The sequence below is a fragment of the Drosophila santomea genome, chromosome 2L (genome assembly GCF_016746245.2).
Source record: "Drosophila santomea strain STO CAGO 1482 chromosome 2L, Prin_Dsan_1.1, whole genome shotgun sequence".
Lineage (NCBI taxonomy): Eukaryota > Metazoa > Arthropoda > Insecta > Diptera > Drosophilidae > Drosophila > Drosophila santomea.
The window spans coordinates 19012381-19031977 of record NC_053016.2 but is presented as its reverse complement, the minus strand read 5'-3'; the positions used below and the strand labels follow the sequence as shown (position 1 = coordinate 19031977).

The window sequence follows — 19597 nt, the reverse complement described above, 5'->3', positions numbered from 1 at the left end:
CACTGCGCCAATCTGCTGACAGCTGGAAGCAGCTTTCGCTTTCTGGAATAAACAGCCGAGAAGTCGGGGCTCTTGACTGGCGGAACACTGGGAGTGCTATTCCGCGCGATTGCCATGAAATCACAGGCGGAATATAAACTTGATTAGATGGCAAAGTTGGGTTTAAGCTGGTTGGGTTTTCTGGTTGCCAACCTCTCGAGGGGAATGCAAATTTAAGACCAATGCTCAAATGTTAAATGTTAATCGTATAGTACCTCGGGGTCCTATGTTTATTTTGGGTTTCCGGCAAGTTCTTTTAATTTTACATTTGTTTACGCATCGTTATTGGCTTGCGGTGCTGGATTTTTTTTAGCACAACTATTTTAAATAAATATTTGGAATTTCAAAGTCGTGTAAACAGAAACACATCCAATTTAAATTTGAATTAGGAAAATATTTTGCAATTAACATATACGATATATGTTTCAAAATGGTTGCATACTTTTTAATGTTGTAGCGTAATCTAAAAAATTACGATTTCACTTCATTTCACTTTACTTTATCCATTTGAGAGTATTTAATCGCTGTTTATTATAGGTGAATTTTCCAAAATTTATGAGTCAATCATCGCTGTAACCAACGATTTGCCTTTGTTTTGGCACGATGTTAACTTATCGTACAACATTAGTTGACACAAATCAAAGTCAGATAAGAATGAAATTTAACACAGCACTCTCGACATTTTTTATCATTTTTTATTTAGTTAGCATTTGCGTTATGATTTATTTGAGAACTTGAACCTCAGAGCAACAAATCGAATTATATAACCGAAACGCATGCAAACCAAAATTCTAAAGTCATTTCTTATCGAAATAACAAATTCACGTTAATTGCATTGTTAAAAATTCCGTTTGCGCTGCTCTTCCAGATGCTGAATCACAATTCAATACTGAAACTCGGTTTTGTTTGCCATTTGCACAACAACTTATGGCCAAAAGGCCAGTCGGCTGCGTCAGCTGAGCGGCGGCAAAACGACTTTATAGATAGCCACAAACAGGCTGCTGAAATTATCATAATGGAATAATGGCCAAGCGACACAGTGGTCAACGATTTTGGAAAGGTTCGGCGGGGGTCGAACTGCGGGGGCGCTACCAGAATGGCGAGCCTGACGCCATTAGCACACCGCTCTAAGTCGAGCTTTTTGGGAAAACAGACTAAATTAGCCAGAAATGGAAGTAGAAATGTCAAGGCGGCTTAAGTAGCTTTATGTTTCTAGCACGTATTTTTAGATGAACCTACTTAAAAAATCATTTTATTACTGAAACGTAAATTTCTTCCATTTAAAATATTACTAAGCTTGAGCAACAAATTTCTGTTAATCAAAGAATAATAGTCATAAGCTTATAGTCATTTGCTGTAAAGTTTATTTGTTTATGACATTCATATCTTTTGTAGAGATTTATTAAAATCGTTTTTTCATTGCTGAGTAAGTTTCCAAATATTTCGAAATATTAACCATTGTACGCTAAATATTGAAATCCTAGTCGTGAATATTTTAATTAGATTAATATTTTAATTTGTTTATTCACCTAAAAGTATGCAACAAAAAGGTAACTTTTTGATGAGGCGAATGAGGCAAACTGGACAGAACTATGCGTATATGGATAGAAGTATCTTTTGTTTACAAAGAAGACGGAATGACATCTAATAATTGAATTTGAAGTTATTAAGACAGCCTCAAAGCGCAATTCGAAGCCGGATCCCAAAAAACAAAGAGCCTTTTTATCGACCGCAATCACTCATTTTTGCTTCATGCCTAATTAATGTGACAAATGCCATTAAAATTGATATCCCACAAGCAAATTGAGTAGCCGCCGAGGTGAGACCCCAGCTGGCAACTTCCCCTAGGTAACCAGAAACCGCAATACTGCCGCCTAAAATCGGTGGTTTGAGCCGGCTCAAAGGGAAGACAATTGATTGAGGAGTGTTCCCCGGGTTAATGGCCACACTTGATTGAGTCACCGCGATGAGAATTTGAAGATAATTTCGTTAAATTGTGTACAAATTACAAGTGTCAGTCTTGGGACAAAGAACAGCTGCTAGTTAAAAATTTAGGAGAGGCTCCGAACTAGGTCGCCTTTCGCCTCTAATCGATTGTAGTAAACAAAGAGCTTGTCACTTTAAGAGGTTCTAGGTAATACGAGTACATATTGATTTCAGTTTGAACGAGTATACTCACTGCGAAAACTGCTCAAGAAGGCATTTCCGAGTTTATGGTGCCCGTAATTTCGGTGTAAAGTGGTGGCAAAGCTATTCAAACTTTTTAATGGCCTGCGGAAGCGTAAGGGTATTCGTCGAAAGCGCGAATAATATTTTTTAAACCATTTCTAGTTGGCTGCGGGCACAACTAGACTCATTCCTTCTTGCTCTTTTAGTGTCTTTTTATCGCTGCTGACAATTGACAATAACTTTTTGTTTGTGCGCTTTATTTGCCAAGCCAAAACGAAGGAAAAGCACACATGGGGTAATAACAAAAATTTTGAGTTTTCGCCAGCTGAGGCTTATCAAAAATATTGTGTGTCGTCGAGCGGTAAACAAAAGCAGAAAATAATAGTACGTAGACAGTGTTCGCTATTTGCCTTTTCTTTCTTTCGGTTAAGCGATAGAAGAATGCCGAATGCGGAATTATAATTAATCGGGAACGAGCTCGGGGAGTGCCGGTTGCCAATGAATTAGGTATTCAGTTCGGGCTGACCCAGTGGGGCGAAATTTTTAATTTAATTTTGAAAAATATAATTTCACTAGTAAATCAAACCCGAATTGCGGGACACACTCCCGGCTTCATTTGCATGCAGCACAGCACTGGAAAAGCACGGGGCACAAAAAGCACAGCACTAACATCCGGTCATTAGAGACTTAATTGAACTATGACCAACGGTGGAGAAGGGTTGCACTGTATAATTTAAAGCAAATTAAACCACATACGTACGATATGCACAGGTAGATCCATAAACGGCGATATACTCGAATATATACCAGCAATGCCGATTTGAGCCTATCATTATCACCACCAGACGCACAGGCAATGATTAACCCGAATTCGGTCTGCATTTGCCTATCAGCTGAATTTAAAATGGGCAGCCGATAATCGAATACTGTACGATTGATTTAAATACGTAATGAAGCCGAGAGGTATGACACTTTTCCACAGCCGCAACTTGGCCAATAGCGACTTGGCCCACTGGCCCGAAAAAAGGGCGCCAAACTCAAGCTCTGAACGGCTTTTTGAATGCTGAGGCTTAGGAATACGGGTAATTCGGGTAACTCACTTTGCTTGGCCTGATTTTATGGCGTTCTTATAGCACCAACGGTAGTCAGTAGTAGTCAGTAGCTCGATGACTTTACGCGCCCGTTCGAAATGTTTACGGTCTGTCGTTTTTGCCACTGAACTTGACTGATCGCCCGGAAAAAGCCAGCAAAATATATAGATTTCGCTCGCGACAACTTGACTTGGCAAAACTTCTGCAGTAACTAAATCGCTTGGGAAACACGGTATCGTATCGCATAACACCAACACACCGAACGCAAAAAGCACGACAGCAGCGCGCACAGCAGAGCAGAGAGCAAAAGTCGCCTGTTGATTAGTGACTTGTTGCTGCCTCTGCCGCTGCTGCAGTCGCCGTTCTGCCTGTGCCTCTGCCACTGCCACTGCCGACGTCGACGTCGGCGTCTAGGGGTGGGGATGGGTGTGGGTGAGGACTGGTCGCCGTTTGCACTGGTAGTTGTTGTAGTTGTAGCCGGCTTAGAGCCGTGACTTGTTGATGTTTTGCCATGGCGACACCCAGTAATCGTAGGTCCGGCGGGTGTATTCGACGAGCACCTCAGCAGGGGAAGTAGGCGAAACAAAGAATGAATTTCATTCATAATGTTGGTAAAAGGTTGTTTTGATCTTGTTGATATACTCCTTAGGAGATTACACTTCGACACTGAATACATGGAAAATATTGATGAAAAGATATTTATTATAATCTGGTTCCCTAAGGATGTCAACGAAAGAAATAAAACAGGTTCTACAGTTGGTATGCTATTATAACAAAGGAATACATTTCAGAAGATAATTGTACACTAAGATTTCTTGACTTTGAAATTCATACAGATATGCGTTATCTCTCAAAATACTACATACACTCTAGGGAATCAAAGGTTCGGTACACCCACTACTCCAATATTCTCGGTGACTTTGTCGTCGTTGCTCCCCCGATTTGCGTTCTGTGTTCGGCGGGCACGAACCACAGATCCGATATTTTTCAAATTTGTATGCATAAATTCACACACAAATGCACAGCGAGGGTCGGGGGGTCAGTTTGCGTGGGGACGGGAACAGGAACAGGGAACGGGTCAGGGGACAGGGGACTGGAAGGCCTGGCCAGCAAACAGAACAAAAGAATCCAATCATTGTCAGTGCATTGTGCCGCAGCATGTGCGCATCTGGCTTAGGGCAGCAGCAGAGGCTGGGCCTACCACTGGAATCGGAACTGGGACTTGTGTGGATGGGGCTATATCGCTCACACTACTCACTAATACTCACAGTGTAGTCACTGGTCGACAGGCACAGACATATGTCTATATGTCTATATGTCTGGAGTGGAGGCAGTCGATGAATGACGATGACGACATAGCGGGTGGCGGTGAGAATGGTCATGGGGGGCCTGGGAAGTTCTTGGAGGCGGTATTAATGATTACTAGGCATACTAAAGTACATTTTAAATATTTGGTCCTGAGCGAAATAATTTTGTTTTCTTATCAGCAGAGATAACAAATAGGTTTGTTAATAGAAACATTACTTTAGAACTTAAATGGATTAGAAAGTTAATTTGTTTCAATACTAGCTGACAAATATTTATGTTCTACTTAAATTTTCTGTTTGATCGCCTCTAGGTTTTTGAGGACTTTTATTTTGCTTATTAGTTCTTGCCGGCTTAGGCAGTGACCACTCGTTGCGCACCCTTCTGTAATGCCGGGGTCGTCCCTCCCCCAAATTCCCATATTTCCGGAAACTATCCCCCCTTTCACACATCCCCCGCCTGTCATACTCCGCCGTAAACACATAATGCCAGCGTCATTGTCATCGACGCGTCGTCGAGCTCCAGCAGATGGCCACAGGCGTTGTCAGGAGGGGTGAAACGGTGAAGAGCGGCGTGGAGTGGGGATTTGGGAGTGGGGGCGTTGTAGGGATATTTCCTTGAAAGGGGTTCTTTCTGAAATGGCTTGGCGTTCACTGTTAGTTATTATTTTTCCAATACCATTTGCGAGGGACTGAGCTATTCCGTTCTCCGCTCTGCTTCTCTGTTTTCCCACTAAACTGTTTATGGTCTTGTTTTCGTTTATGCAGTGGCATGTTTTATGAATAACAAAAATGAGCTTTCCTTTTAGGTAAAGTAATTAGCAACTATTGTAGACCGTTTCAACTTACAATGTATAACAGAATGTACTAAATGTTTCGATTATTAGTTTTTGAAGTACACCGCTTTAACATGATAAACCAAAATGCGATTTATTTAATTGCGTTTTATGTCTCGATAGAAATAGAATTAGGATGCCTATTTGTGCTCATACTGATTATACTGATTATGAGTTTCTCAAATGGCCTCCATTGTGATTCAATCTTAAAAAAGGGTGATTCGTCACTCCCCAGGGCGCCCTAGAAAATGTAGAACCTCTTTTTTGGTCAGCGATTTTCGGCTGCGATAAAAATCCCCCTGAGAGTACTTGTCATGAAACAGAATTTGAATGGTTGGCCCGATTTGTATGGTATTAGCAATTAGGGGAGGAAGTTGTGTGGCATAGACGAGTAGCAGCTATGCTTTTCCGAAACCAAAAAAGTCGCTTTTGGCTAATACTTAATTCCACTAAAGTATATTACAAGGTTTTAGTTGTAATAGAAAACACCCACCACCTGTAGCTCACCTGTTGTTCCGTTTTCGACCACCTGACGGTTTTCGTAGGGGGTTCCGCACTTCCAACAAGTTCGCGCTGCATTTTCCGTACTAAAAATGAAAAAGGGGGAGTTCCCACCGCAACGAGAAGACCTTCCGAGCTGCTCACCTGCTCAGGGCCAGAATCAGAGGTCCTCGCTCCCGCTGGGCTTGGAGCACTTGGATCAGTTGGGCGTCGTTCAGCGGGACATCCTTCAGGCGCAGCGATGACTAATGGGTAAAGTGGCGGACGTGGATGTGGGTGTGGGTGTGGGTGTGGAGAAATGGAAACCAAACACTTCGGATTACATCACAAATCACTTAAAGCACATTTTATTACGGTATAACACTTATATGGGAACGGCAAGGACTTATTCTAATTTGTCGTACACTCTTGGCCACTTTGGGAGCCACAATCGCTGGCTCCTTACTCCTCCGCAGCGAGCAGAACTTCAGCATGTCGACGGTCTGAGGCCACGAACACAACTGACCCGAGAGATCTGTGGTATTTTTTAGGGGGCGTCTCTCGAGGGCAGGGCTACACCAGATCGCAGATGCCGCGATTTAGAAAAACCTCCAGGCACGTGTTGTCCACTCGATCGAAGAGCAGCGAGCCAAATCTCCGGGCCGTATAGTCGACGATCAGCACCATCTTGCAGTTGATGCACTTGTCACGGTAGTGGAACAGTAGTCCCACCGTGGGGTGCACCACATGGTCGGCGTATCCGGGTGCGGAGCGGTACACCTGGTGGTTGCCCATCTCCACAATGGCCCTGGCATTCACCACCACCTTGCTCCGTATGTAGGCGGGCATCACCTCCAGCGTTCGCCGCACCTTCGACTGGGTGTAGAGCAGCCGGTTGAGGACGTGGCTGGGGGCGTTGAAGGTGTCGTTACTGTCTCGCCGGTGGAAGAATACGTTGCGGAAGACGAAGCCCGCGGTGCGGCCCTCGTCGCACTGACGCAGGTAGTCCGCCAGGGTGTTGTGCTTCAGCGGCATCACCACCTCGTCCAGGTCCACCACTGCCGCGTACCGGAAGTTGTCGACCACATTGGCCCGGTACACACAGTCGTTGAACTGCGCCACGATTCCGGCGTAGTGGACATCCTGCATGTGAGCCTGCACATTCCACTCAAAGACATCGGCCAGACCCATCCTTTGGTAGTGCTCCAGAACACGACGCACCTCCTCGCTGGCCTCCACGTAGTAGAAGTAGAAGTGGGTGGCACCCTGCAGGCGGTACATCTCCACGAACTCCACCAGCCTGAGAACGTTGGAGTAGTTCTCGTGCAAGGGACCCACGCACACGGAGATTGTGGGACGAGATCGCCCAAACATATTGGTCATGTTACGGGGATAGCTGTGGCAGTAAATTAAAAACGAGGTTAGAGAGCGATTTCGAACCTTTTAAACTTTGACCTAACCAAATATAAGATAATATATTTATAAAATAATTCTGTAAAATGTTATCATTGTGCTGCAGGTTAACTGCACCTTAATGCGTAGTGGACTCTTGGTGTAATGCGTAGTGGACTCACCTGATCTGAATGAAGGTGGGACTTAGGTGACTGAGTCGGTTGGACGCGTATGCCAAGGCCACCGCCTGGGGAAGACGCATGGGGGAGAGGCGGGAGGCGTGCAGCGGACACATGATGCTCCACGCCGCAAAGGTGTTGTTGTGCACATCGTGCATGGCCCCCGCCTCCTCGGCCTTGATCTCCTGGCTAGAGAAGTCCAAAAAGCGCACGATGCAGTTTATCGTGGAGTCGCGCAGACGCTCCGGCAGAATGGCGAAGATGCGCAGCGAACCAATGGTCATCTGCTCGTCGTCCATGCGTACATGGCCTGCGGAAAAGGAAACCCATAAGTATTTACATTTATTTAAAATTGGTATAAAATATGATGGCTATTCTGCAGTCTGAACTGGCTCCGTTTGAAGCCCGTTCATTCTTTTGATGCTGCTTTATGATCTAACAAAGACTAATGAAAACTAAACGTGTGCAAGTACAAATTTGACTTATAAATTTCTGAAATTATAGTTGAAAGAATAACGAATCTACACTAAACGGTTTTCATATTCATCTTATTTAAATTGTCAGATTGTTTCTATTGCAGTAGATTTTCCTAAAATATATGTTCACAAACATATGATCCAAGTAAATACGCATATAATCGAAAGTAGAGGGCAATCATTTCTCTGTTGCTATTTATGTATTACTACCATGTGTAAAAACGGGCGGATATTTAGACGAGCATGAGTGTATATATATTGTATTGGGTATTTACTATATAACAAACATATGACCCTAATTTTAGAACCCTCTAAAAGGGTACAAGGTTACATTTTAGGATTAAAGACTTCTAAATGGGAATATTTTAAAGAGCCATAATAATTCTAGGTGCTGTTCTATGAAGAACACGCTCATATCGTAAGCTCACCTACGATATCCGTCCTGGCATCGAAGTACGCCGAGTAGATCTCATGCCTGAGCGTGGAGTTACCTATTCTGCGCCAACTGTTGCTGTAGTTCCAGTGCGGATTGGGCCTCTCGAAGATCAGCTGTCGCTGCGCCTTGGCCAGATCCTCGCGGAGCCGCTCGTTCTGCAAGAAAAGGAGCCAAGGGCATGAGTCACAGGATCGCTGCTGGGACGAGAGGCATTCCGATGCACTCACAAGGCTCGAGCGCATGGAGATGTAGACCAGGACGAGCATGGCGCTGGCCACCAGGGCGGATAGCGCGAAGTACACATGCTGGAATCGGTTCTCCGGGGCGGCCAGCATGGCTCGAGCGGGAACAACACTGCGGCAGGGACTCCGCTCCTCAGGAATCGCCGACGGCAACTAAAACTGTTTATTTATTTTCTAGCTGCGCTGCGCGTGGCGTGGAATGGCGCTACCGTCGACTGAGCAGCCGACGTCTTGGGTCTCGGGTCTTCTGATTCTCGGACTTGGGGCCCGGCTTTCCGTCTGCAACCCCAAGCGGCTCCTGTTGCTTATTTGCTTAGCGCTCTTGATGGCCGGCCATCGATTAGCGATAGCTCGACTGTGGTTGTTGCTGCCTTTTTGTGGGGCCGTCCCTCCAGTGTCATCACCATCGACTGCCGCCCGTCCTCGACGTTCTCTGGCAACCACCACCACACCAGCACACCACCTTGGCACCACTGACCGACCCAGCCGCAAGTTCACTGGGCGCCCCGCAATACGCAAATAATTATGGCTCATACAAACTGGTAGAAAGAAGCGCACTCGTTCTGATAGAGCGATAAATTATATGCTCTTAATCCCACAGGTCCACCTTGAAATGGTTCTAACAGAACAACGGATCTTCTATACTCGTATCACAACTGATGTAAAATACCGTCAAAGGCTGTATTTAAATATAAGAAAGATGATCGAGACAAGAAATATTTAAAACCTTAATTTTACTAACTATCGTTATAATAGTTACAAGGCTGATTTTAATTGAGAAAATGATGGATATTTAAAAATGGTACTATAAGCTTTGTAAACTTTTTGATACGGTATGAACTAATATTATCACAAACAGCAGGTCTATATCAATCTAGAAAGCTACACATATATGTATGTATCACAGTTCTAATCCTTGTTCTGTCGAGTAAATTAATTTCTATGCCCTTTTTTCTGCGGTGCACTAACGATGTGGGTGGGGAAAGCGCTTTCCCCTATTCCGCTTGTCCGCTTTTCTCCAGGACGCGAATGCAACAAGTTAATCAACGCACGCCTCGCATCAAACTGGCGCCTCAGTCCACAAACGCTGTCATCAAATGGCGGCACCCGCCGGCAGCGCAGCGGCTGCGCAGCGGCAGCACGGCGGCAGAGCTTCGAGGGCCTTGTAAAAGTACTCCAGACCCCCAAAAGTGGGTGGTGGGTGTTGCTGGATGGTGGGTGTAGGTGGTGGGTGGAGGGGCATTTAATAAATTGTACGCTTGTCTCACGATTGGAGTGTCCATGTCCATGTCTGCCGCTCCGAGTGAGTCAGCGTCGCTATTCCGTGCTATTTTTAAGTTAATACGGCCAACATCCTCCACTTTTATTATTGAGAATGAAAATATATCAATTATACATAGAAGCATGGCAGCGTGGCAGCGCACACAAAGCGCCTTCCTTTTATTCGGACACATGTTTATGTATAATTGCCGCTTTTCATACATTCGTCTTGGGCAGGGGAATCGAAAGTGAACGCAGGCGTTGACCACTTGATGCTTCTTTAAAAATAAATCCGGCACAGTGGGTCCAACTGGCTTGAATACAAATCGAACTAGTGAAATCGAACTTGCTTAAGAATAGCTCGAACAACAATTGGATTAGCACACATGCTTTAAATTCAGCGGTATTTTGGAATTTAAAGTCCCATAAAACGCGAAGCCTTTGGTATTGTTGTTACCATAGATGGAAGCAAGAATTGTTGTTATCTATGAACAGAGAAGGTTTGTAACCGTTTTACACCTTTCTTTAGCCACATAACATAGCACTTGCCGCACTGTTCACTTATTTTCACGACATATTCGAATGAAAACAACGAATTTGTTTAGGTATTTCTTCAAAGTCGCTCTACTATAGGCGAAATATTAATTATTCAAACCATTAAGTATTTAAGGAGCACCGGATGTGTTTTTGACAAGGTCAATTTGTAGCTAACAGAATGCAGCTAATTTGTCACACTCACTTGTAGGAATTTATAGCTGAAGAGAAGGAAAACATATACGATAAAGATCAGAAAGGCGAAATGCGTCACCCTGGGACGATGCCAGAAGGCAGGTATACGCATTTTCCTGAATTGCCGGAAAATCGCGAAACTAAAGCACCGAACTATTCTCCAAACGTAGTGGAACTGAACTGAGCCCCAGTGCGCTTGCCTGCCGATGAGTTCCCGGTTTAATCAGCTCGGTTCCATTGATAAGGTGTGCTATCATCGGAATTGATACGCACCTATGTGCATGCATTGTGTGCTTTACAGTTTTGGAGAGTTGGAGAGTTTCGCCGAGAAACCGACGGTTGCTTCTCTTTTAACGAGCCTATTAGTGGATAAAACAGATGGGACTAAGCAACTGTTAGTTCATGTCAATAAACTCATTGGTTATAGTGACAAAAATAACAAAATGTACCATTGATAGGTTATCTTTTTCTGTTTTGACTTTCTGGAGCTATATAGGGATTGCTTCCTTTGACGGACTTTTAATCCAACGTTTTTGGTCGGAAAAAGATTTAACAGTTATATCAATTATTGAACCCAATTAAGTACTGCAATATCTCCTGGATTTTCAAAGGACCCACTTTCCGCGCAGCTGCACCTTCAGCTCATTCCCAGCCCGCATGCTGTCAGTAGTGAAATCATGTAATGCCACCAATTGATGATCCCACAAGAGTCCTCAATGAAATTAAACGCAACCAGCATAACTGAACTACCAGTAGCCACCAAACTGGCACAGGAGCAGCCCAAAAACTACCCCAATGCGGATACCCCCGTCCCAATCCCAATCCAAATCCAATTCCAAGTGCTTTGTTATGTTCCTTGAGAAAACAGTTGGGTGAACACCTTTCTCGGGGAGATTTTCGCCAAAGGACCAATACACCTATAGACCAAAAGACCCCAGGAGCGTGAGAAAGCGAACCAGCGAAATCTTGACTAATTACTATGCACTCAACTGGTAGCACTAGATCAGTTCGGTTCCCACAAGTCGACGGAGTCGCTTGAGCCGGGGGTGACTTAACCCGGCAACCCTCCACCGAGAATCGGAATCCCAGAGCAAACCAAGAAGTAAGGCGATCGCGGGGACAGTGCCGACATACCAGCATAAAATGAAATAAGCATTTTCAATTCGATTCATTCCTTGGGCCTAACCCTCGTTTTATTATTGTTATGGCCCAGCGGCACGCACCCGGTTCTTGCTTCCCAGTATCCAGAATCGTACCCCTCCCAAAATGTTGGATTCCCCCTCTGCCGGCACGCCTGCGTCATGCGAAAGTATTCCATGGTGGTGCTATGGTGGTGGATTTTTCATTTGGCACAGTATAAAAGACCGATCCGATCGGCATTGCGGCACAGTCCAGTGAAAAGTCACATAGAGTTACGACCTCGATACGAAGATCGCTGAGCCGCCACCGTTGCTGTGGCGGCCTTAGCTGCTGGTTAAAGTTCAATTAAAGATAATTAAAACTTCGCAAGGTTGGTCCAACCCATGGAAATCTGTAAGTACTCAACTGGTAAACTAATCGATTGAGAAAGTGCAACAGCTTGTTTTTCGCAGAAATACTACTTAAATACTTACAAAGCATTTAAAAGCACTGAGCAATTGTACAAAGCAGTCGGCAGAAATATATACAGATTAAAATTTATTCAAAAGTTTATTACGATAAAAGCATCAGGAACTAAAATGCAACTGGTATTTAAGTTTATCCTGCGAACAGAAAACCAATGAGCAAGAAACTGAGGTGCAGCACACTGTATGATCGCCGTATAAATAAATACAGAAAGTTTGTGACACTGGACACATAAAAAGATGACTTGACGACACCAAAACGGAAAAGTCACACGCTCATGGACCTATTACAAAAGGGAAACATACAATCAAACAAATTAAAAAAAAAAAAACAATAATTTTAATGATAAACCATTGAATTCTGCAATTTTCCCTACTCGGTCTAAATTACTACATATAACCACTTAGGATCCGAAAATTTTATTGATCCCCATAAAAAATCCAAATGCATAACCAAATCTGACTATGGTAGAGCTTCCAAGAAAACCTTAAATATTTCTATACTAAAAAATAATCTACCACCAAACAGATCGAGAATTCTTGAAAATTTTTCCGATGATCAACGCAACTATCAACAAAACAGCATCTTCCAACATTTATGACAATATGTTTTCCGGGTTAAAAAACGAAGCTTAGTTTTAAATTTATTTGTGCCTTTTTAGTTTCCTAATTTGCTCATTTTTTGTTGTGTTAATGTTTTTTGTTAATCAAATTTAAAAGCTATAAATTTGTTGGTCTAACAATATCTCCGACTAAGGTTTCCATTTTATTAAATTTGTAATTTAGGAAAGCTTACTCAATGTATATTGCCAATAGCAAGGCATGTTTTTGTTGCAAAGAGATTATTTATACGCGAGGGCCTTGAGCTTAAAATTTCCGATTTTGTTTCGATTTTCTTGTTCCATTTGATTTTTTTTCAGTTTTTTATTTCAGTTTTATTTATTTTATTTAAAAATACCTAACTGATTTTGATTTTTTAAGATTCATAATTTTGGATTTGGTAAGTGTTTTCTTTATATTTATATATGTTATTCTTTAAATTTATGTTCTCGTCTCTTTTAATTTATTTTTTGAAAGCAATTTTCACTTCATGTTTTCTTATATAAATTATTTTGGTTTATTTCACCGCTTATTATTTGTTTTATTTTTTCTTTTAAGTTATTTTTTATGAATTAATATTCAAGTTATAGTTTAATTATTTCAATTTAAATATATTTGCTTATTTTTGAAATATTCGTTTGTTTATTATGATTTCATAGCATTTTTTTATAAGTTGTTTTATTTATATTTCTTAATTATTCATTCAAAATTGTATATACATTTTTATATTTTTAAAATTTTATCATCAAATATTTGTTGTGTGTAAAACTCGTTTTATTTTTCCTCTTTCTTATAAATATAATTAGTTTAAAATTTCATCCCCGTTATTTACTTTGTTGTGTTCACTTAATTTTTATTTCTGTACATTTTATTTTATTTTTTACAAAGGTTTTTAATTTTTTGTGTTTTCCCACTATAAATGTTTTATTCTCGTTTTTATTTATTTTTATAATTTATTTTATTAGTAATAGTTTACTTTAAGTTTAAATATTTTTATTCCTGTATCATAAAAGTTTCGTGTAGCAAATTTTTTTTATCATCAATTTTTTATTAATATTATTTAGTTGATAAGTTCATTTTATGCATAATTATTTGGTAAAAAATATTTGTCGCTCTGATTTTTTCCTATTGGTTTTTTATTTTATTATAATTCAACATTTATTATAAATATTATTCTGCTTTGCAAAATGTAAATTCAAATTTTCCCTTTTTATATTTGTTGTATAAATAATATTCAATTTATTCCATTGATTATCTATTTTATTATTATTTTTTTGTATCAATAATATTTATAAATATTATTTTTTTAGCATTGTAAATTTATGCTATCCTTTTTTATATTTATTGTTTAAACGAATTTTCAGTTTATTATTTATTATTTTTAATAGCGTCTCTTTTTTGAAACACCTTTTTTATAATTTCGAATTTTTTCTTTATATATATCAATATTACTTTTTATTTTTTGTTTCTTTTGTTTATATAACAACTGATGTATATTTCAATAAATTTTTTATTTATTTATTTATTTTGAGACACCTATATTATTTTATCCAATTTTTTTATATATCAATTTTACTTTTTTTTTGTTTCTTTTGTTTACATATCAATTTATGTATTTTCAATTAATTTTTAACTTATTTATTTCTCTTTATATATATCAATATTACTATTTATTATGTTTTTATTTTGTATATCTTATTCGTTTCATTGTTTTTTTTAAACCAAGCTCTGGGTCTCTCAATAGGAGTTACTCAATAAAACGAAAAGTGAATGTATTACCTCTAAGTTAAGCACTAAAAACTTGAACAATAAAATAAACTCTGTTCCCAATTGAAAACGTCGCTTTATTTAAATTCCCCTTAAAATTAAGTCACTTTTTGAGGATCTTAGAAAATGGTTTATTTGAGCAAAGCTGTGCCACACATAAATAGTTTCTTTGGAGACTTAGCTTACGATTACACATTAATACGGACGGTAGGATACACAAAGCCCAGCCACGCCCACCGGGCGGGTGTCTCTCCCAGTCGCTGCAGTGCATCCGTCCCAGGACTCGGACTTGGCTATGGTTCTGCGTCCTTGTCCAGTTACTGCTCAGCTGCGCCGGAACTTCCCTCGGCAGCTGTCTGGGCAGCTGGGATGGGCATGCTCTGCCCCGCAGCACCACCACCATTACTTCCACCATTTCCGGCAGCATTCGCCGTGTTTCCTGGGCCATCCGACGGAGTATCCGCGTCCCGTTCAAGCAGATAGCTTACGCCTAGAGGACGTGGTCGGCCACCATAGGAAGAGCTACAAGGGGCGACAAGAGGGCAAGCCTATCTTAATGCCGTGACCGATTCCGAAGCCGACTCCGTGCGGGAAAAACTGTGGGAGCACTCAGTAACAAATAAACAACCTCATGTGTACAAGAATTCTTCTACCTGAAGGTAACTATTCTGAGAAAAGTGACGCAAGTTTCTTAAATGTATTGCTAGCTTTCTAGGTGCATATTCAATGTTAAGTATGTGGTATACTTGAACTATACGAGTAATGCTTTTTAAAAGTATTTATGTACATTCTTAATTGAAAGATGTAAAAGAACTCCTTTATTACAGAAGTTTAATTTAAAAAAATCAAATAACTTCATATAAGACAATACTATTTCTCAGGATAATTGCATTTTCAGTTTAATTGAATTCCCTATTCGCAAGGCCTCTTTATTTGTCTGAGTGCATGATGCTGTTGCAGGGGCAGCACCCACTGCAACTTACCTCTGTGCATCCCGCTCCCTGTCCCGTTCCCGTTCCCGACTGCCGCCGCTGCCGCTGCCGCTGCCGCTTGAGCCGCTACTGCTACTACTTGCACTGCTGCTGCTACTCCCTCCGCCGCTGCCACTGCTGCTCCCTCCGGCCTTGTCCTGATCCCCCAAATAAGTCCAGCTGCCGGGACCCCCTTCCGAGCCCAGGGCATTTGTGTGGCCGCCCACTCGCGAACTGTCGCTTCCAATGGCAGGTGAGGTGACCTTGAAGCCACTGGCGTAGGGACAATTTCCAGAGATGCGTCCACAGGGCGAACTCATTGAGGAGGACGGTCTAGAGTAAGAGTAGCCACTTCCTCGACTCCTATCGCTTTCATCCTCGTCGGTGGCAAAGTAGTAGCCACGTCCGGAGTTATCGAAACCGGACTGTCCCCTGGATCCGATCGAAGTTGTTGGGCAAGCGGATACGGAAGCGGTAGTCGGTTGGGAGTCAACGGGGCGGATACGGGATTTGCGGACGCAAGTTAGTGAGTGCATTTGCAGTTTTTGTGGTGCATTTCGGATTGGTTTTTACGATTGGAGTTGCCAGCCGTCGAACGTCCGCAGTGTCCACAGTGTTGTTGTTGTTGTAGATGTGGTTGTAGTTGTGTGGTGTTTTGTTCATGTTGTAGTACATGTTGTACATGATGTTGGTGTGGTAGTTGTTATTTGCGTGTTGCGTTTGTTGTATGAAAGTAGAGAGTAAAACAAAAGGAACTCAGAGATAGAAGCCGTACAGATACACGGATAGCTGACAACATGGATGTATAAACACAAAAGAGTGCGACGATACCTGTAGGTTTCATCCCAAGGGCGATAGTTGCGAAAATCATACCTGGAGTAGTAGCGATCGTACGGATCGTAGCGATCATAGCCGCCCGTCCTCGAGCGGTCGTAGTAGCGATCTAAAAGAGATAATTAAGGAGATTTTTCGATCGGTAGCGTTTAGAATAGCAAACATGAACATACCTCTGGAAGACCCCTCGCTGTAGCGATCACCACTGTAGTAGCGATCCCGGTTGTCGTATCCATATCCGCGTTCCCGATCGTAGGATCCTCCATAGGCAGAACCCCTTCTATAGTCATCGTAGCCGCGCCCCTCGTAGCGATCGTAGGTCCTCGGAGTATAGCGGTCTTCGTAATAACGGGAGCGATCGTAGTAGCGATCGTAGTCCCGATCCCTGCTGCGATCATCGTAGCCGGAGTAGTACCAGGCACTACCGCGCGCATCGTCGCCCGTCCGACTGGAGTACCCACTGTAGTACCGATCTCGATCCCGATCCTCGTAGCACCTCACGCATCGCGACTGGCGGCTCTTGCCTCGGAGCACGGAGTCGAGGATTCCAACGCTCGCTGTAGCCAGCTGCTGATCCTTGGAGTCCCCACCGGAACGAGCTTCGGGTCCTGTCACCGCTGCCTGGACACATACGAGCAGCGCCAGACAGGATATCTAATACGGACAAATGTGTAACACAATGTATATTTAGTTATATCTTTTGTGTAGTGTAAGTAATTATTAAAGTAATTATTTAAAATACATATTTTGTTATATTGTTATTCTTTTCTATAGGCAATGACATGAGTGGCCACTTTTGTGTTAGGTGAACTCAAAGGATAAATAAATACAAGTTTCTATAAAAATGATTGTTATCAATTAAACGAGCATCATTATGCTCAACTCTTTATTTGATTGCATTTGACTGGCGCCTTTTGCAAATTATTTAATGATTAAACTTAAGGGTTTAATGCATTTGTTGGTTATTCAACCGCTTATGGAAAGAACAGCATAATCTAATGTGATATAAACCGAAGTGAAAATGCTTCCAGCAAAATACCATTTGTTCGAATGATTTTACTGATGTAGTTCTAAAGCCACAGATAAGATCCTTTCGAACCACTCAAATAAGCAGATATGTTCTGTGGGTAATAGGTAATTTGGCGTATGGAAAACCAAAACAGAGCGCGATCGCCATTAGCTGATTGGCTTTAATTGCCGCTGAGTGCCCGGCCTATCGCAATCGGCCAAGCTGGGGAATCAGCCAGCCAATGCATATCTCACGGTTCAGCGGCCAACTGGGCCAAAACAGAGTGCTCCATGGCAGCCTCCGAGCGTAATTGAGGAGGGCTCTGAGCCAGGCGCTTTCCGCCCACAGATGAACACCACTAAAACGGACGACAACACCGTGTGGCCAGTCGGCGTGAAATATGATCAGCTCCCCCAGCGATTATGCAATGGATTTTGGGCCATGCCAGAAGTATGCGGCTCGGCACCAAGTACTCGGGGTTGGCCACATAGCATTGACATCATTTCTGAGCCCTGCTCATGGCTGCATGAATCAGATTTGGGTTCCGAATCGGAATCGGAATCATAACTCCAGTGGTACACGCTGAAGCCGAAAAAATCGAGAATGGCCAGCCCGGGCAGAGTTAATCATGGAAAATATTTTGCTAGCCACGCTGGCCGCCACGCTTTGTTAGCCAAGCATCAGGAACAACTTCCGGCCAGGCCGATGGTGTTGGTTTTGGCATGTGGGGAATGGATCGCCGTGACTTGTCACTGACTCTGGCCAACTTCATTAGAATAATTATATTTCGAACGAGTACCGAAAGCTGAGTATATGAATGTGGCAAATTGTTTCGCTGAACGCCGGTCGTTGCCATCGAAAACGTATGAATGGGCTTTTTCGGGGCTCCAGTAGATTTCGTGTTTTTGGTCTGCCCAAATTTACATAACCTAATCGTAATATTTCGGGGGTTGCATAATGGGTTCTACGAAAGTTGCATAAGACTTCACCGGGGTCCGAATAAGTATTGAGTCCCACGAGTAAACAGAACTATGTTGGCAGGGGGATGAAATACATCAAATACGTACCGCCTTTTTTAAACTTTTGTTATAAGAAATCTCTTTTCAAAAGAAAACAATAATTGTCCGATTCTGATTTATGTTCCATTTAAAAGGCTTTTGAAAATATCTTAGGGTATATTGATAATGGGATATAATGTATATGGGATATTGTGATACAACATATAGGTGTCTTATATTTTATTTTCAATAATTATTCAATAAATTCACTTTTAATCGAAGTAATATATTGTGAGAATAAAGGAATAAATAATTCTGATGTTAATTATGTAATAACAAACGGAGATCAGTAATTTATGTCTTTGAGAGTAGTTCAAATATATTAACGTTGAAAATTGGTTTAATAAAAATAAATCCATATGTCAATTACATACAGAAAGAATTAAGAAAATTAAAGCAGATATAATAATAATTTAGAAATAGTATAATTAAATTTAAATTTTTAAATTTTAAAAGAAAAATGAACATACATATTAAGGAAAATCCGCTTTTACGCTGGTTAGTTTCCAAGTTATTAATACGGTTCATAGGTAAAGGATACCTCCTGAGGTGTTAAGCTATGGAAACTTCCTGCCGATTCAAGCTACAAAATATCCCAGACCTGTATCAGCAACTAATTATTTTCATATGTTTTAGGCCTTTATCCAATCCTTAGTAGAATTCCATCAGGTTCGAACTCACCAACATTATAGCACGCATGGTGTTCCCTCGTCAGTTGGCTCCGAATCCACCGAATCGATCACAAATTTAGCACCTGGCACGCGTTGTGCCTTTCCAAATTGGGGTGAAGCCGAGGTATCCTTTCACACTGTATCACAACGAGCCAAAGCTTCTCGAACTGGCGACAGACCGCGAATGATGTGGTCGGAACCGATGGATCCGTATTTATCTGAACTCCAACCCGAGCTGTGCTTCTGCCCGAGCCGAGAGCACTGAACCGCGATCCCAGCCCCGGATCATCGTGGCTAATAATGGTGGCTTGGTTTTCGGTGGTTGTGCTGCTGACGGCTGTGGTTCGCTGGCATTTGTGGCCAGGGTGTTGGCAGCCAGTGTTTTCATGTTTAGACTTTTTGGCTTGGGACGGGACGTCGATTTGTCACTTCGCCTGCTCCAACACCTTG

At 42.0% G+C, this 19597-nt stretch overlaps 2 protein-coding genes across 8 annotated transcripts; both read right to left on the bottom strand.

The window, feature by feature from the left end:
- Positions 1-6254: 6254 nt before the first annotated feature.
- LOC120446743 lies at positions 6255-10792 on the bottom strand. Of its 2 annotated transcripts, none has more exons than XM_039627880.2 (4): positions 10644-10792; positions 8395-8557; positions 7494-7800; positions 6255-7315 (listed from the first exon to the last, which is right to left on the bottom strand). In XM_039627880.2, the coding sequence occupies exons 1-4, from the start codon at positions 10743-10745 to the stop codon at positions 6493-6495; spliced, it is 1395 nt and encodes a 464-aa protein (XP_039483814.1). In that variant the 5' UTR covers positions 10746-10792; the 3' UTR covers positions 6255-6492. The 2 variants fall into 2 exon arrangements, with proteins under 2 accessions (XP_039483814.1, XP_039483805.1); XM_039627871.2 differs by lacking the exon at positions 10644-10792 and adding an exon at positions 8630-9314.
- Positions 10793-14736: 3944 nt separating this feature from the next.
- On the bottom strand, positions 14737-19313 carry LOC120451546 (keratin, type I cytoskeletal 9). 6 transcript variants are annotated; one of them, XM_039635333.1, is made up of 5 exons: positions 19158-19313; positions 16583-17063; positions 16407-16518; positions 15588-16007; positions 14737-15126 (listed from the first exon to the last, which is right to left on the bottom strand). In XM_039635333.1, the coding sequence occupies exons 1-5, from the start codon at positions 19173-19175 to the stop codon at positions 14922-14924; spliced, it is 1236 nt and encodes a 411-aa protein (XP_039491267.1). In that variant the 5' UTR covers positions 19176-19313; the 3' UTR covers positions 14737-14921. The 6 variants fall into 6 exon arrangements, with proteins under 6 accessions (XP_039491267.1, XP_039491277.1, XP_039491311.1 ...); XM_039635343.1 differs by having other exon boundaries at positions 16449-16518; XM_039635352.2 differs by having other exon boundaries at positions 15000-15152.
- Positions 19314-19597: the final 284 nt, after the last annotated feature.

What these genes read in the sequence shown, in the direction of transcription:
- LOC120451546 (XM_039635333.1), bottom strand. An exon ending in CCTTGGGATGAAACCTACAG is followed by an intron (nt 16,008 to 16,406) that starts GTATCGTCGCAC and finishes GATCGGATCCAG; the next exon opens with GGGACAGTCCGGTTTCGATA. An exon ending in AGGGAGCGGGATGCACAGAG is followed by an intron (nt 15,127 to 15,587) that starts GTAAGTTGCAGT and finishes CGCCCCTTGTAG; the next exon opens with CTCTTCCTATGGTGGCCGAC.
- LOC120446743 (XM_039627871.2), bottom strand. Translation starts at nt 8,737, where the DNA reads ATGCTGGCCGCCCCGGAGAACCGATTCCAGCATGTGTACTTCGCGCTA. An exon ending in TCTCCATGCGCTCGAGCCTT is followed by an intron (nt 8,558 to 8,629) that starts GTGAGTGCATCG and finishes CTTTTCTTGCAG; the next exon opens with AACGAGCGGCTCCGCGAGGA. An exon ending in TGCCAGGACGGATATCGTAG is followed by an intron (nt 7,801 to 8,394) that starts GTGAGCTTACGA and finishes CCTTTTCCGCAG; the next exon opens with GCCATGTACGCATGGACGAC.